Source organism: Zeus faber, assembly GCF_960531495.2.
Source record: "Zeus faber genome assembly, chromosome: 13".
Taxonomy (NCBI): Eukaryota; Metazoa; Chordata; class Actinopteri; order Zeiformes; family Zeidae; genus Zeus; species Zeus faber.
The window spans coordinates 71441-90000 of NC_137198.1; the positions used below are offsets into that span (position 1 = coordinate 71441).

At 41.9% G+C, this 18560-nt stretch overlaps 2 protein-coding genes across 4 annotated transcripts; both read left to right on the top strand.

Moving 5' to 3' along the window:
- Positions 1-1069: 1069 nt before the first annotated feature.
- LOC307238719 (RING finger protein 145) lies at positions 1070-9627 on the top strand. Its single transcript, XM_080011832.1, has 11 exons — positions 1070-1296; positions 1410-1685; positions 2156-2264; positions 2682-2773; positions 4112-4353; positions 4550-4725; positions 5207-5347; positions 5473-5655; positions 6157-6304; positions 7108-7464; positions 8359-9627. Exons 2-11 carry the CDS (start codon positions 1517-1519, stop codon positions 9055-9057), a joined length of 2316 nt encoding a protein of 771 aa, XP_079867958.1. The 5' UTR covers positions 1070-1296; positions 1410-1516; the 3' UTR covers positions 9058-9627.
- A 978-nt stretch (positions 9628-10605) lies between these two features.
- Positions 10606-17721, top strand: LOC307239029 (ubiquitin-conjugating enzyme E2 D2-like). 3 transcript variants are annotated; one of them, XR_013844454.1, is made up of 8 exons: positions 10606-11035; positions 13007-13070; positions 13681-13712; positions 13885-13962; positions 14414-14519; positions 14887-14980; positions 15113-15278; positions 16481-17721. XR_013844454.1 is itself a non-coding variant. In XM_080012232.1 (8 exons), exons 1-7 carry the CDS (start codon positions 11012-11014, stop codon positions 15159-15161), a joined length of 447 nt encoding a protein of 148 aa, XP_079868358.1. In that variant the 5' UTR covers positions 10606-11011; the 3' UTR covers position 15162; positions 16481-17721. The 3 variants fall into 3 exon arrangements, 2 of the variants coding, with proteins under 2 accessions (XP_079868358.1, XP_079868359.1); XM_080012232.1 differs by having other exon boundaries at positions 15113-15162; XM_080012233.1 differs by lacking the exon at positions 15113-15278.
- The last annotated feature ends 839 nt before the right edge of the window (positions 17722-18560 follow it).

An 18560-nucleotide genomic window follows, 5' to 3' on the forward strand; every position in this document is an offset into this window, starting at 1 on the left:
AACCCACCCCTCCTCTCTCCCAAATTCCTGCGCAAACCGTAATCCATAAAAAAAGGGCGCACTGACAGCAGCAGGGGCACAGACATTGAGGGCCCAAGCGAAAAAAGACCCCAGCCATACATACTTATATATATATATATACACACACACACACACACACACACACACACACACACACATACACACATACACACAGACACTGTACAGATGTAGGAAAAATATACTATATATATACTATACTATATATATATATATATATATATATATATATATATATATGTGTATATATGTGTATATATTGTAAGAAACTATTGCAAGAATATGACAACGTTATTTTTAAAAAGAATAAAGTATTTTTGAAATTAGGAAGAAATAATCCAATATTTTTTTAAATATTTTTTTTATAATTTCATTGTGTCGCCATTTACTGCAGTGAAGAGTTATATAAATAAACCTGACTTGAACAATATATCATTCTCAAAACGATGGATAATGGCAGTTCCTTAAGTTGATTTGTGCGAGAAGAAACTAGAATGTTCAAATCAAATGACAAAAATAAAAATATCAAGTTGCATTTCGTCACCTTCCTAAAATAATGGCATAAGTCATTTTTTCAGGTTTTTCAGAAAACACAAAAAACTGAACCAAACATATATTTATTAATGATTTCATTCAAAAATAATCATGCTGAGGAGGGAGGCGATTTTACCAGAGGTGGCCAGCATCATGAGGAGATGATTTAGGCCAAAAAAATCACTTTTGTCCAAAAATGACTTATGCCATTATTTTAGGAAGGCGACGATATGCAAATAGACAAAAACAAATATTATTTTGCTGCGGACGCCCAGGAATCCCTTCACGGACCTCGGTGGGGGCCGCGGACCGCAGATTCCGGGTGAATCAGGAACACAAGGCCTTTACTTTGAAGGCGCGACATTTCCTCCAATCCGATTGGCGGATTCTCAGACGACCACAATGACACGAGCCGCGTAGGACTTTTACTTTGAAAAGCGGGGACATCTACCTCGATTCTGATTGGTCCGTTTCAGGAGTGACGTGTTCACGGGAAATGGCCACGCAGGCGAGCGGAATCATAACATTGCGATTTGGGAAAGCTTTAAACTGACATAAAAATGGCTGTTTCGCCTCGCATTCTCCGTCCAAACCAGTTATGTTATATTTTCCCGGTTAGGAGTGACTTCCAGAAACTATAATAACTTACTAACAGTGACATAAAAACATGTTGTTCGCCACCGAGCAGCAGACAGGCAGCAGTGATGTGAGGTTCTCTGCAAAGTAAGTGCAGGGTTTGTCATCATTTCTTTGAATTTCTTTGTGTGTTTGTGTGTGTGTGTGTGTTTCACTCATGCAAATGTGTGTGTGTGTAATCTTTTACCTTTTCCCCCCAGATGACCAGAGATCCACCCAGGCACCAGGCACCCTGGTAGTGACCACCCTGGTCGGCCGGCTCCATTATGTGACACGCTGGTTCATCACGTGAAGAAACTCCATAGAGATGCCTCATCTGGAAGAGCTTGCCAACGTGGCCCTGCGGGTGCCCAGCATGCTACTGCTGGACCTGCTGTACAAGTGTGACATTGATGGTGTGACAGAGCAGCTTAGGGCCAAAAACGAAGACATGCTTTTTAAGTACAAATATGTCATCTGGAATATGTACTACCTTGGTATGTATATGCACATGGTTTTCAAAACCATGAGATTTGAATTTGTAAGGTGTTCCATAAAAAAATGAGTCAAGTTATTCTGTGTCAGAGTGAACATTTCTGAGGTTATAAAACTCAAAACCTGCCGTTGAGCCTAATACTTGGATCCATTTGTGGCATGGTGGCACAGTGCATTGCACTGCTGCCTCATAGCAAGAATTTGATTCCCGCCCGTCGGCACCGTGCTCCGGCAGGTTATCTCTCAATAAGGGGCTTTTCTGTGTGGAGTCCCCTGGCGCGTCATTGAATGCTGCCCACTGCTCCTGGCTGCCCCCCTGGAGGAAGGACAAGCCAGGAAGGGTCAAATGCAGAGTAGCCATTTCACCAGCCACCATCCAAAGCATGTGCGTGTGTGTGTGTGTGTGCACGTGTTGTAGTGGTGTGTCGTGTGACGAATAAAGGTTCTTCTTCATTTACTGCTTGTCTCACAGGTCACCTGATCAACGCGGTGGTGTTGGTTCTTCCATTGAGACACATTGTGACACTCTACCTTCATATTCTCGCTGCCCTCCTTCTTTATGTGGGGCATCAGATTTCCAAGTGAGATGCCGTCTTGCTACTACTGTGACTGATGTTACGTGTACTGTTGCTGCTACATTTTCACAAACAACATATTTTAGTCCGACCAGTGTCAGAATCTATTGTCCCTCTTGATGGTTAACATTTACAGGGCATTTGTTTTCTGTATCAAAAACTTTTGGTCTGCAAAGTGGTCTGTGAACAGCCTGATTATTGATTTTGGTGATTTTTTTTGATTCTTGTTGTGTACTACAACTTAATGCCTCTCTTTCAGTAATTTTATATGTTTCAAAACTGGATTAAAGTTGATGGTAAATAATTGGTAAGGCCGGGTGATTAGAAGGTGAAATGCTGTTGGTTTGATACCCAGTGATGACTGTGCAAATTAGAATTAGCTTCAATTAACTGTCATTTTCCTATGTCTTCTTTTGTTCACAGGGATTATGTGCGTGAAGAAGTTCAGTGTGGTAACGAAGGGCCGCTGTATCTTGATTCTCTGGCCTTTAACAGATTTGTCTCTGCACTGACAAGTAGGTGCCAATAATCTAACATTTACTCTCCGTGCTAGAACATCTTCATAACAGGGTAAAGCCAAATATCTTTAGTACATTTCACTCTGTATTTCTGTCTGTCTGTCTGCTTGTATGTCCTTCGATTATCTTGACAATTGTTCATCAGATATACTTCACACTTGGCGGGTGTATTGCTGGGGACTGAAGGATGTGCAGTGTCGAATGTGGTGCAATTTGGACACGCGGCACATGTAATATCAATAAACCTTCAAAGAGCAGCGAGCTAGCAGGTGGCGGGGCTTTGGGGCTCTGCGACTGAGTCACAAAGAGCATCTTTCCCTGGTGTATGACTTTAACCAGCAGTTTCATCTTCCATTGTGGAACACAGGGCTGAATCGCTGACATTGTTAAACAATGCCATTAAAATGTCTTTTAAAGTCTTACATTTTGAATGGGCATTCACCATTGGACTGAATTCCCCAAAAGCTTTGAAACCATAGGAGGCTGTGAATAGTGAAGGGAACGGCCCTTATGCGGCAAAGAAGAACTGCTTGTTCAACAATACAATAAGAGATTTTCCTGAACAGCGCCACAGTGAGAAAAGCCAGTTATCCATCAAAGATAAATAGTTTCACACGAAGGTCTGACTCTGCTATATTAAAGAATTGACACTACTACCTCCAACTCCCTTTCCAAAAGGATGATGTGAAGATGCCACAGAACTGTCACATTGCAGAACAACATGCCCTTAACCTTATTAAAAAGTTCAAGAAAAATCAGGTGTTTTTTGACTATAAAAGTTTCATGGATGGGGTCATACAGGAAGGTCACACTGAAAATGTTTGTCAACCAGCTGCAAAGAGATGATGGACGGATATGGTACAGTTTATACTGTACTACACTATGGTGTGTACTACCCACAGAAGAAGACCGTCCGTGTGCTTTTTGACTGTGCTGCCAGATACAGGGGCACATCTTTGAACAAAGAGCTGTTACAAGACCAAGACTTATCCAACACGCTGTTCTCCTCAGGTTTCGGCTGAAACTGTCATGGTGTCAGGATATATAGATATACAGAGGATATGTTTTATCAGGTCAGAGTACCACTTAAAGATGTCAACTTTCTTCGTTTCCTTTGGTGGCCTGATGGTGGTGTAAGAAAACTGCTGGCAGAAGACAGAATGACCGTTCACCTGTTCAGTTCGGTCTCATCCCCTAATTAAAAAAATAATATATTCTAATCACTGTTGCTGGTTACAGTATAACTTATATAGTTATCAATGTACAAATATCATTTTGGCTGCACAGATGTGTAGTTCTGACTCGCCTTCTGTTGTTTATTTCTCCTGTGTTCAGGTCAGATCATTCTCAGCACGCTGTGTGCCTTTCTGTTGAAGACCAGAAAGGTGTGGCTGTTCTCTGCCCACATGCTGCCCCTGCTGGCCAGACTCTGCATTGCACCCCACGCCACCATGCTTACTGTCCACTCCTTCTCCATGTGCCTCACCGGAGTGGGAATAGCCATGTTCCTCCTTTACAATCTCTTTGTGCCGTATCGCCTGGCAAGAGCTGCCTATTCAGAGCTGATTCAAATGGAGGTAAATGCTGTTTCTCTGCCATGGAGCCATTCATGCATCTCTATCAAAGTTACATTCTTGATGACTTTTGGTGCCTTTACTTAGAAAGGACAGCACCAACCCACCATGACAATGAGAAACAAAGTGAAATCTACCCATTATCCTTAGGAATGTTTCAGTCTGAAGCAAACTATCACCAGTGCTGTTCCCTCTCCAGGTCATTGAGCTCTACAGACTCTTGGCTGTGGGCATCTCGCTTTGGAACCAGTTTGCCGTCCCAGTGCTCTTCAGCGTCTTCTGGTTCGTTCTGTTCGTGGTGCAGCTCTCCTCGGACTTCATGGCCCACAAGGCCTCGGGCGGTCATCAGGGAATCATGCTCTTTCTGCTCACAAGGTGCGTTCAGGAAGCTGTGTGTTTGTGTTTGAATATATCTGGAGGTAGCCAACCGTCAATCACAGTGAAAATGTATCTCTGGCCTGCCCACTATTGGCTATAACAGGGAAACACTGACTGCGTACTATGTACTACGTATTTAAGTAACATACTTGCATGTGCATTACCGTCTGGCTTCTTTGACTATGTAAGTAAAAAGAACAATGTCATCATATTGCCATGTCCTTTCAGCAGTTAAGTGCCAGCATGCCTTCATAATGCATTGTAGGATATGCTTGCCAGTGTGCAGTGTTTGCAAACTGCGATATGTCGCCAGATGTAGTATGTCATCCTGGTACTTTTCATTTACTATTTGATGCATACAATTGTGTCAGATATACTGAAAATGCATACATACTAACTTGGTGTGCTAAATATCATGCTATTATAGGATTTTGGACGCAGCAGCTGACTTAACTCTGTCTTTCCTTTTACTCTGCAGTGTGTCTGAGTGCTGTGCCACGCCCTACTCCCTGCTTGGACTGACCTTTGTGGTCTCCTACCTGGCTCTGGGTCTGCTCAACCTATGCAAGTTCTACCTGGGAGGATATGCTGCTGTTCAGAACGAGAATGTCATGCACAGGTACCGTAGAGCATCGATAGTTCTGATGGTGATGAAATTGTTGTTTCAGATACAACGTTTCGTGCACAGGTTGTCGTGCAACAAACTGGTCTGTCTCACTCTTGTCGTGTTCTCGCTCCCTCCAGAGGCGTGACGGAGGGCGTCACCTTGTTCCTGCTGGCACTGCAGACTGGCCTGCTTGATATGCAGGCGCCGCAGCGCACCTTCCTTCTCAGCATCATCCTCTTCATCGTGGTCACCTCCACTCTGCAGTCCATGATTGAAATAACCGATCCAGTCATTCTGGCTCTGGGAGCGTCTCGAAATAGGTGACGGAATAAAAGTGTTAGTTTATGAGTCAGATATCCATTTAGCGAAAGCAATCAACCCTAGCAGATAATACCAATAAGCATTAATAATATTAATATTCTAATATAATATTAATAATAATAATATTCTTATCGTAAACATATGAAAAGACCAAAGTCGATCCTACTTCTTCTCTATTTAGCATTCAAACAAAGCCAAATGTTTCAATAGAGGGATAAAATGATTAAATGCAGCTCACAAAGAAATATACTTATTTTACACAATCACTTAATTTGCTTCAAAAGCCACCAAAAATTTCAATTTTCATTATTTTGCAGCCACACGTTAATATATCTTTATTACAATACAGGCAATCAGTGTTCCACAAAGTTGTTTCAAGAAAAAGTCTAATTGTCAGATACAGACCAATAGGACTACCGTTACCATTGGGACACACATACTGAATGAATTTGACCTTGTGCCCATCACCCAGTTTGATGACATTTCTCCCGTGCCTCCAGGAGCCTGTGGAAACATTTCCGTGGCCTCAGCATGTGTCTGCTCCTGCTGGTGTTTCCTGTCTTTATGGCTTATAAAATCGGCCATTTCTTCCACATGGATTTCTGGCTCCTGATCCTGGTGTCCAGCTGCATGCTCACATCTCTTCAGGTAGGGAAGTTGAAATCCTCACACCACTTATTTGTTAGATTGTTTTTCAGGATGTTAGTCTTCCTGTGGTCTTTTTTTTCCCAGACTCTCTAAGGGAAGTGAAAAGTCCTTAACGTTAGACATTCTCAACCTTGGGGTCATGACCCCACATGTGGGTCACTTGATGTGCATACATGGTCACAGGAGATTTCTAAGATTGATTTTTTCATTATTTTTTAATAAGATTAGTTAAATATGTTTTACATATTTTGTAATATCTACAGTATATAATCCTCTTGCAGCTTCCTCCATGCTCTATGATAAACAATGAGTAACCTACTCAAATTCACATGAAACAATTTCCCAAAGTGTGGATACTGTATATGTAATGTGCAATGTAATGTTTTTAAAGTACAGTACGAAAGATTATTATTTAGCCTCAATCTGTTTCTTATGAGTTTATTGTAATGCATAACATGATGGCTCCAGAATTATAATAAAGGTTAAAAAATAAAGACATATTTAAACTCATGGGGACTTAAATTTAGTCAGATAAAGCCTTTCAAGTCTTTAGATTAGATTTTCTGTCAGAATTATGCATTATATGTTACATATTGCATTTTGTAAGTTTCCTGGTTCCCTTTTTACCAGGTGAGGAATGAGGCCAGTCATGAAGTCTAAAATGAACATGGTCTAACCTCCTGTTGATAAGTGCCCCAACAATCATTTTTTATTTCTGGTCTACTCTATTGTCATTAAATGTGTTTTATTCCTATATATATTCCCAAATATTCTGATTGCTGTCCTTTCCTCTGGTTGTGCAGGTGACAGGCACCATGCTGATCTACTCACTCTTCATGGTGGAGCTGTTCCGCAGCGACCCCATCGACAGCCTGGACGAGGTGATCTACTGGGTGAACGCCGTCAGCCGGGTGCTGGAGTTCGTGGTGGCGTTGTGCGTGGTGGCGTACGGCACGTGGGAGTCGCTGTTCGGGGAATGGAGCTGGATGGGAGCCTCCGTCATCATCATCCATTCCTACTTTAATGTGTGGCTCCGGGCTCAGTCCGGCTGGAAGAGCTTCCTGCTCCGACGGGAAGCGGCCAAGAAGATCAATTCGCTGCCCAGAGCTTCCGAGCTAGAGCTGCGGCATCACAATGACGTCTGCTGCATCTGCTTCCAGGTTGGATGCATTATTTAGCATGGTTTAATAGCGCCGGGTCTGGGGACCCCCCTAGGGGTCCTTTGAGAGATTCCAGGGGGTCCCCAGCAAAATGATTAATAGTTAAACTTCACCGTTATTTCATTTGTCAAGACGTCAGCACCAGAAGAGAATATACAATAAATTCTGTGTTTGGAGCTTAGTTTCACTATTATTTCCCAAACTAGAGAATAGACACTATATCAGATCTAACAATATAACAATCTGCTTAGATTGGATCGCAGAGACTAAATCTTATCAAATAGGGTCTGTGGCCTCATGCGGATCAGATCGAGGGTCCTTGATATGAAAAAGGAGAATCACCGGTGTAAAGTGATAGAGTCCCAGAGACTAGTCCCAGTTTCCTGTCACTCATAGAAGTCCTCAGTTATTAATAATTGCGTCGACAGCCTGACCATGAAGCTGTACAGACAGGTGTTTAAATCTGGCTTTACGTCCTCATCTGGTTTGGTTTTGATTTGACTCACTCTGTAATGTTTGCTCCACATCTCTGTGGATCTGCATGTCAGGTAACATCTACTTTTATCTAATTTGGTTATAAATGTGGTTGTTTCCCAACTTTTTCTCTACCACGGCACACTTTTTACAATGAAAACATCCCAGGGCACACTAATATCTGGTAAACCACTTAAATGTCAAACATAATAATACAAGTAGTTTTCACTTTCAGTGTGAAACCTGAGCTTGTTCTGATAAACACAGAGCTGCTGGCTGGAAAGAATTATTACAGCCTGGCAATTTTGATCTTGCAACACAAGAGCTCAATTACATGATTATTTTTTCTTCAGTGGAATTTGAAAATTGTTTGAAACAAACTACAGTAAATTATGTGTTTTTCTGCCGTGGTTTCCACAGGAGATGAGCTCCGCCGTGATAACCTCCTGCGGCCACTTCTTCCACGGAAACTGCCTTCGCAAGTGGCTGTACGTGCAGGAGACGTGTCCCATGTGCCACCAGGCGGTGCGGCCCTCCATGGCCCGCCCCCAGAACCCCAAGGGTCCGGACCCAGTTCAGGACCCTCCAGAAGACCCTCAGACCCTCCTAGAACCAGCTCGGAGGGAAACGGAGGCTTTTCACGCCCAAAACGATCTGGTGGCGCCAAGCCCCGCGGAGCAGTCACAGGGGAGAGAGGGCTTCCTGGAGGGAGCGGCCGGTGGAGCCCACGGAGGCCCGCAGTTTCACCCCCACGGGGAGGCGGCCTGTGAAGAGGCAGCCCAAGGGCTGCGCTTCAGTGCCAGCGGAGACTTTGTCGGCTTCGGAAGCCCAGCGGGCAGTGTTTCAAACTCTAAATCTCCGCCCGCACACAGGAGCGGCCCGGGCGGAGGAAGCCTGTTCTTCGGAGATGAAGCGCTTTCTTCAGGCCGAGGAGCGGGAGCAACTAGACCTTCGGCGTTGTCTTACAGCGCTGCTGGGGACGGAGATGGAAACCGGAGCAGTGCGAGACACAAAGCGGAGGGTGTGGACAGCGGCGGTGGATCTAACGACCGCACCGCTTTGGGAAAGATGGTGGTACCGCGTGAAAACGGAGCCTCAAAGTACCCGAATAATGAATAAGGTGGCGTCAAACACCCGTAGACGGGATGACAGGGCGGCTTTATTACTGCAGTGTTGATCCGCTTGTCAGCAGTCGTACATCCAGCACGCCACACCCGACTCAGTGAAAAGCCGTTTGCCTTCTCTTAGTGAACTGATCGGGAGATGATGGTGCCCTTTAACTGACAGTCCAATGAATGTGTTGCTTCTACTTCAAGTTATGTCTGGATGGTAAAAAAAACAACGTTAATTGTACACAAGTATAGAAATTTTATGAATAAAAAAATAAATCAACTCTGCAGAAAGGGATTATGAGGCTACGATATCAAACTCTGGACATCCACAAATACAACTCGTCATTTCCCTTTTACTTTTTATTGTAAAAACTCTTGTGGAACAGGAAGACTGAAAGCGCTTTTATTCTTTTATTCTTTTCTTGGCCCTGAATCAAATGTTTTGTGCGGTTGAGCATGTGTTCCTCCCTTCATTTGCTGTTGTGAATCTCCTTTTATACTGTAATTCTTCAATCTATTAAACCCTGAATGATGCACAATTTTCCCAATTAAATATACTGTACATGCACTATATATACACTGTTCACACTATATATACTGTACACACACTATATACTGTCCACACTATATACTGTATGCATGTTTGTATATGTTCTACATATACATGTGTGTGTGAGATAGATAGATACTTTAATTCTCTAATGTATTAAACCATGAACGATGCACAATTTACCCAATTAAATATACTGTACATACACCATATATACACTATACTGTATATACACTGCACACACACTATCCACACACTGTTATACATATACACGTGTGTGTGAGATAAATAGATAAATAGATACATATACATAGATGATAGATATAAACCGAAAGATCTCCTATTATGAAAACAGTTTATCGAGATAATAGGCAGTTTATGAGGCCCATGATTTAAAAAAAAATGGAAATAATTTGTTTCATTATGATTAAAAAATAATAAATTCTGAAAATGACTTAAACATTTATTATAATGGTTCATTTAGTTATTGCCATATATGGATATTGAGGAAAATACGGTGTTGCAGAGGCAAACATCAAAACAAATAGGCAATAAAAATAAGAGCAATAAAAATAGAAAAACACCTTGGAATTGTCAATTATTTAAGGTAATTTCATAAAAAAATCAAATGATGTATTTATTTCATGTTGAGTAACTTGGTATAATGATGGTAATAATGAAAATATAATAACAACAATAATAATAATAATAACAACAGTAATAATAAAAAATATGGGTAAAATAATGCTAATAATAATAATAATAATGCTTATAACAATAATATAAACAATATAAAAATAGCAATAATAATCATACAGTTATAATAACATAGTAATAATATAATAAAATAATAATAACAATAATATAATAATAGTAACAATAATAAAAAATAATAATCATATAATAACAACAATAATAATAATATTATTATAAAGCGCTGTGCTCCGTCCCTCCTCGGAGCTTTATAACCCGCAGGCAGCAGCTGTTCCGGGATCAGTTTGGAGCGGAGCAGCGGTTGGAGCCACTTTCCTCCGCGGAGAAACGCACCAACTTTTAGAGTAATTAATCCCCCGTTCGTGGCGTCGAGAGGCGGAAGACAAAAAGTGACCGGAAAACCGAAGAATCGGGCGATGTCCGATCGGCGGCGAATGTAACCCCCCCCCACCACCACCACCACCACCACCACCAAATAAACAAACACAAAAGCAGCTCGGAACCAGCTCGTCAGCGTCTCGGAGCAGTACGTACTTTAACCTCCTAGCCGCTAGCGGAGCTGCATGCTAGCCCTAGAAGGAAGGCCGTCGAGCTAACCGAGCGTCAGTGTGTGTCAGAGGACCCTGGCATATCGCGGTTCGACCCACCCGGAACCCCGAGAAGAACGTACGAGAACCAGGCGACGAAGCGAGCGAGGATGGCGCTGAAAAGGATCAACAAGGTGAGCTGCCCCGGCTAACCGCGCTAGCCTCCCATAGCCACTGCCCCGAGCCGCGCTAGGACAACCGCCGTGGCGTTCAACACTGCGGCTGTGGTGCCAACAGCTAACGTGGTAGCATTGTGTTGGGTAACGCGACAACTGTTACCAGCGTGTTAATTAACACGTTAACTGACCGCCTTCCATTAGTTAACTGGTACCAGGCTGTTAGTTAACATGTTTACTAACCGCCTTCCACTAGTTAACTGGCACCAGCATGGTAGTTAACACGGTAATTAACCGCCTCCCACTAGTTAACTGGCACCAGCATGGTAGTTAACTGACCGCCTCCCACTAGTTAACTAGCACAAGCAGGGTAGATAACCCGTTAACTGGTGTTATTCCATGAGTTGCCACGGCGGCTGTTCCGTTCCGTTGGATAGCATGTTAACGGTTAGCGTTACGTCGGATAACACTGTTACGGTGGGAGTTGTATTATCTGACGCGTTAGCTGTCAGTATCCCTTGAGCTAACTAGTTAACTGTTAACTATCAACCAGGACGTTAACTATTAGCATTGTGTTAGCTGCCATGCTCTGACTAGCGGCTTTGGGGTGAAGCTAACGGCTAACCGAGGTCGGGGTTGTGTGAAAACGTGTTGTGTCACAGGTCCGGTTCGCGGCGAGCGAAGCGTGGCGGACGCCCCGCCCCAAACATTGATGTCAACTACATGTCCCAACTTGGACCCGTCAGAGACTTGCACAAAACGAAACCAAAAACAAACAAAAAAGTCACTTGTTAATTCCAGAACCGCACAAGGAACCGAAACCAGCGTGGGGCGCATCTTGGGCCTGTGACGTCACGGGGGGGGGGGGGGGGGTCGGACCCTCCACCAAAATGACCCCCCTTTCTAAAATCCTAAAATAAACTTGTAGACTATAAATAAATAACCCGACGTCTCAACTTTCCCCTTCCACCGTGTGGACCAGAGCGGTTCTCAAGGTGGGGACCGGTCCCCCCGGGGTTCCTTCTGTAACACCGCATGTTCCCCAAAGCGAGATCTATATATAGCAATAACTACATTTATTATTATTATTATTATTATTATTATTATGTTTCATTGGTCATTTTCATTTCAATATAACTTTTTAAATCATAATGAAATTAATTATTTCCCAAATGTTTTGATCATGGGTCTCATAGAAGTAAACTGTTTATCTAATTATCTATCTTACACACATGAAAATGTATCACATATACAAACATACATACAGTATATAGGGTATGGACAGTATATAGTGTAGTGTGTGTGTATATAGTGTTTGTACAGTATATTTAATTGGGTAAATTGTGCATTGTTCATGGTTTAAGAGAATAATAAAAGCGCTTTCAGTCTTTCTGTTCCACAAGAGTTTTTACAATAATAAGGGATATCAAGATAAAACAAATGTGAAGAGCTGTATTTCTGGATGTCCAGTGTTTGATATCGTAGCCTCATAAACCTTTTCTGCAGAGTTGATTTATTTATTTTTATTCTCCACCTGAGGTGCTAGCGCCGTGGGAGAGAACAACACGGACCATTAGGAATGTTCAGATCGGATCTCAGAACCCAAAAGTGGTCGAACCGGGGCCCCTGGATACAAAGGGGGGAATTATCTTAGGCTGCATTTAGGAGTGTCTGGCAACCACACATCTGCGCCTAGTTGCTACGTCTGACAAAATGCTCGCTGAGTAGTCATCGTTTTAGAATTGGGCGATAACGCTCCTCTGTGATTTTTACCTGTGTTTCGATATTCCCTCCTTTTTCACAATTTTTCGACAGGGTGAATCCGCGCACCGGGGAAACCTCGTCTTCCGTGCTGATTGTTTTGAGGTGTCGACAGGGTGTCGATCGCGGCCTGAATCGGTTTAAATGTGTTGTTCTTTGCCGCAAGCGTGAAGGCAAGTTGCCGTAGCGTGTTTTGTTTTCTTTCCCCAACTTCTCTTTTTGTTTCAGGAGCTGAACGACTTGGCTCGCGACCCCCCCGCCCAGTGTTCTGCTGGCCCTGTGGGTGACGACAGTACGTGGCCACACCCACACCCCAGCCACATTCAGAACTAGTGTTTCAGTTTAGTTTTTCCAAAATCCCATCGGCTAGATTTTATGTGTAGGGATCACAATATATTGTGATTATTGTTATTATTATTATTATTATTATTATTATTATTATTATTATTATTTATTTGAAGTAGTTCAAGTGATTATTTCTCACATACATACGGTCAAAGTAGTATTATGTGTATGGAAAAAATGGGTCATTCCTTTGTGATTCAGATGAATCAGGTTTCCTTCCAAAAGGAAACAGATGGACACAATGTCGGTTGGTGATGGGGAAGAATGTATCTCAAAATAACAAAACAAGATATAACTATTCTATAGAAATATGGTCTAACGCTATTCAGCTGAGGTAATGTAAAGCATAAAAACAATAATATAGAAATAATAATAATCATCACAGTTTTGGACAGTAGTTCCGGGTCTCCAACTAAAGTTGGTGCCTCCCGGTGTCTGCGGGTCCCTTTTTAGAAAGTCTCAAATATCATTAAAATGTCTGTATGTGATACCGGCAGACATGCTGCGCCACACTTCCTGCTTCTCTAACTTTCACTTTTCTTTCCTGTCTTCTCCAGTGTTTCATTGGCAAGCCACAATCATGGGACCTGTAAGTAGATAATCTGACCATGTCATTGTTGTTTTGTAAATAGCTGCTTGGTCAGTGTGTGTGTGTGTGTGTGTGTGTGTGTGTGTGTGTGTGTGTGTGTGTGTGTGTGTGTGTGTGTGTGTGTGTGTGTGTGTGTGTGTGTGTGTGTGTGTGTGTGTGTGTGTGCACGCAGAACGACAGCCCATACCAGGGAGGAGTTTTCTTCTTGACCATCCACTTCCCCACAGATTATCCCTTCAAACCCCCCAAGGTGAGCGTGGCTTTTCAACCAACTTTCCCTTTTACATTGTCTGTTCTTAAGCCAGATAGTTACCTTATAGTGGGCGTATGTCAATTTATTTTAGTCTTTCAACACGGTTCTTTTTCTAAATGTTGTTGTCTCTCCCACTATTCTATTCGATTTCTTACATTTACTTAACTGGCTTCAATTTATTTATTTTACACTGTCTTTTGTCTGTGCTGTTTAAATCTTTGTAAAACCCTGCTTCCATCCAATCACCCTATGAAGAGCCAGCTCAGATTTGAGATGATTTGTGGGCTTTTAACTCATTCAATGTTTGTTGTGGACGCTTGTACCTGTGAATCATAGATCGGTATCGTAAAAATATATATCCATTGAGCATCCCTATTCATGCATTGTTTTTTTTTTTTGTTTTGTTTTTTTCTCTCTCACTGTGTGTTCTACTCTTTGTTTGTTTCAGGTTGCATTCACAACAAGAATCTACCACCCAAATATTAACAGCAACGGCAGCATCTGTCTGGACATCCTCAGGTCACAGTGGTCTCCTGCGCTCACTATTTCAAAAGGTGTGTGATGTGTGGTGTGTGGGTGTCATGATCCCCAGCTCATCGCAGATGCTGTAGAACGGTGTCATTTAATGGGACCCTTGCAAATTTCCCCGTTGTGGGACTAATAAAGGTTTATCTTATCGTATGAAGTATTTTTGAAATGGAATCAGAACTGAATTTTTTCTCTCTGGCTGCCACAGGAGAGGAACCTGAACCAAGTTTAATAAAGTGTGTGTGTGTGTGTGTGTGTGTGTGTGTGTGTGTGTGTGTGTGTGTGTGTGTGTGTGTGTGTGTGTGTGTGTGTGTGTGTGTGTGTGTGTGTGTGTGTGTGTGTGTGTGTGTGTGTGTGTGTGTGTGTGTAAGCCTAACCCTTCTTTTCTTGCAGTTCTCCTGTCCATCTGCTCACTTCTATGTGACCCAAACCCAGATGACCCACTGGTTCCAGAGATTGCACGAATCTACAAAACAGATACTCAGAAGTACGTCTCTTATTCTTAAAGCAACTTTAAAATTATGAATAAAGAGAACACATTGAGCAGGAGTAAGAAGAGGACAGTGTGTGTTGGTGATGGGCAGGACTGTGGATTGAGTTTGTGGTTTCACTCTGCTAGGTATAATAAAGTAGCTCGGGAGTGGACGGAGAAGTATGCCATGCTTTAGGGTGAGGTGCCAGCACTGCATCCTGGCTCATGGTTTGGAGTGGCTCCGTGTGTTTGGTGTTCTGGTCACATCCGTATAAGCAGAGGAGCTCGGTGCTGACTCCAACCTTCCTTTGAGGTTATTAAGGATTCCATTTGGGCCTAGGGCCTCGTTCACAGCTTTGGGACTTTTGTGTGAAATGGCTCCACTAATTACAGTTTGCCCGCTGAAAATATAACTGTGGATGCTCTTTGGTATCGCATGAACACATCTTGTTTTGTCAGTGATGATCAGTGTCACTATTGCTTTATAGTGATGTCTGTACCGTATAAAGCGCAGAGTGTGGGCGGGTGAACTTCCAATAACTCTGAAGTTGAGCACGGGGAGGGGGTCTGTTGTGGATTTTGGTATTTGGCCACGTTAACTAACACAGTAGGAGCCAGATTGCATTGTACACAGAATCTATTGACCCGTGCTGTCGTAAAAATATTATTTTTACTCCGTTGTTTTCATACATTCTTTGCATGTTTCTTTGTTTTTTGCCGTATTTTCTGAACTTTTATTAATATTACTATTTAGTTTGATATGACAAAAAAAAACGTTGGGGCTGGCTCCATGTGTAAGAATGTCAGAGTCAGCGATGGGAGTTTCACAACTACGGATTATTACTAGTTGCCAAGTTTTTCACAATAGTCGCCGTCTTTTACTTGTTGTATAAGAGAGACGCAGAGAGAGTTTTAGATGATGTCAGCACCCATCACTCTGAGGATTTAGCTCTTTATTTTCGCCTGGAAAAAATATATTTATTTTATTTATTTACTACTTGTGAAACAATGCAATCATAGACTTGGACTCTCAACTCCAACTTGATTCTGGCGTCTCAAGTTGCTGGAACGACTGTAAACAATGGCGGGTGCACGGAAGAGGGGTCCTGGCCCGGATATCCGCTGGCAACACCAGATCCCCAGAAATATTGGCAATTGTATTTTGTAAATTTAATTAATTAGGAGAACAGCTGAATTAAGATAAGTATAAATACATATTTGAATCAATTATTTTTCAATACAATTATTGTAAAGCTGGTGACATTGACAAAATATGCTGCCAACGGTGCTGATCAGTGGTTCTAGTTAACCCACTCATCAGCCATATCTGCTTTCATGCTGTTTGGTTGTGCTTATGACAATAAAAACCTTGGACCAAACAAGGTGCATTTTGGCACGGAAAAGGTAAGATGATCAGAGCCTGTTTGTCAAAGCTTTGCACGTGAGTTGTTTGTACTCTGTATGCACAACATCTTAAAGGGGGAAAATGGTCATTTTGATTTCCTTTGTTCACAGATACAGCAAAATAGCAAAAGAATGGACACTTAAGTACGCAATGTGATGACGTCATTTGGAGAGATTGTGGGGAAAGTGGCGCTGGATCCTACTTAATATTTTCTGATTTTATTTTTGTTTAATTCGACCATTCGACACCCCCCACCCTCCCTATTTTCACCCGTGCGCTCTTAAGAAGACGGTGCGTCGTGGGCACCGCTTTCACTGATGTTTGGGCCGCCAGTTTTGCACGGAGTCAGTCAACATGGTTGGGAACTCCTTGTTTTTTCGTTTCCCTCGAGCATGCACCAGCAAGGAAGGCCTGGCTTGCCTGTGCTACCACTTTTTTTTTTCTTTTTTACTATTATTATTTTTTTCAACCTCAAAATCAATGATGTTACTCAGAACGCAGTCACAGCGACTGATCCAGCGATGAAGCCTGCACATCATCTCCACGGCGACCAGCTGCCGCAGTACCACGGACCGGCTTTATTATTTTTCCTTCCTTGTTTTGTCTTGGAGTTTGTTTTTTTGTTTGTTTGTTTTTTTTTTAATTTGCTCTTTAGGATTCGTAGCTCCAAGTAATTGTCTTTCACCGACTCTCCGTAATTACTGCCATTAAAAGTCAGAGGATCTCATTTGGCAAATATCACCATTGACATTTTTTTTTTTTTTTCTCCCTTAATCAGCACTGACTACAGCAATTATGTGAGGGAGTTGAGAAGGAAGGTTTAAATCTACAGAAACTGTGGGGAAGCAGATCTCTGCTGCCCCATATTTAAATTCTCTGCCCCTTTCCCGGACTGGTGTGATATTGGTATGCTTTTCTAATTGTTAATAGCCTACTAGAAAACCATAATCTACGGGAAATAAATTATTGTATACCACAGCTGAGTATGTGTACAAAGAAGCACAGCACTATGTATCGATGTTTAAACGAAAACGTATAAAAGAAAATAAAAAAAACATTTCAATGTTGTATTTTATGCATGTTAATAAAGTAGGGTATTATATCTGATATGTTTGTTCAAAACAAGTGGATCGTAAGGCGAGGCTGCTGGAAAGATTGGTCCCCTCAAAGGCTTTCTCTTTTCTTTTCATTATTTAGAATTTAGCAGAAGAGCTGTTAGTTTTTATGCCTACTTGAACATTGTCTTTTCGAAAGCCCTAAAATATTGGCGCCAAGGCCCATGGTTGATGATCAACTCGTGGCTCCTCCCCCTTTTTAGTTTTCCCTTCAATAAAGTTGCGTAAATCATATAATCAAACTGGTGTCTGTTTCTTTTGTTTGTTTTTTTTGATGAACAGTTTCAATGTGAAGTGGGATGGATCATATTTACAGGCTGTGGCCTGTTTCAAAGATGGATAGAGAGAAATATACTTCCTCCCATAAATTCACAATGGCACACCTGTTTTCATAAAACATGTGATTTATTGCTGAGAGTTCTGTTAAAATCTTTATTCATTGTCCTATGTGTTTCGTTTGATTGGGAATCATCGCTGATAATTATTAGTTTGGTGTAATTTATTTATATTAATTTTATTTTCATTCCTGGGGCGGGTTCAGGATCCGAGATTTAATTTGGAGTCAACTGAGTTCCCGTGATGTCAGCCAAGAAATCTCAATCTAACAAGGTTTGTTGACATTTTCTGTTATTTATTTCATGTTTAGTCCAATCATTGTGTCAGCAGTTGGGATTCCACTATGACAGTGTATAACGTGGTTTAACAAATAAATAAATACACAAGGCGTTTCCCTTTCTGAGTTTACGGTAATAACCACGCACCTTTCCAAGAAACGCGTCACCGACTTCACTCCATTTACGCCGTCGGCGCTTACACAACAACATGACGTCAATATTATTATTTTCTTTTTTTTTAATTATTATTTGATCGTTTGTCTTTATTTTTTTATTTTTATAATTTAACAGTTTGACGCAAATAAATCGTTTTATTTTATTGTATTATTATTTAACAGTTTGACGTCAAAGTGAAGGTTTATGGATGTGCTGAGGGGGGACATGCCGGCGGGTGGTGTCAGGGAGGCAGATGATCCGTTGTGGTTTGACGTCAATATTTATTTTTTCATATCTTCGTGTTA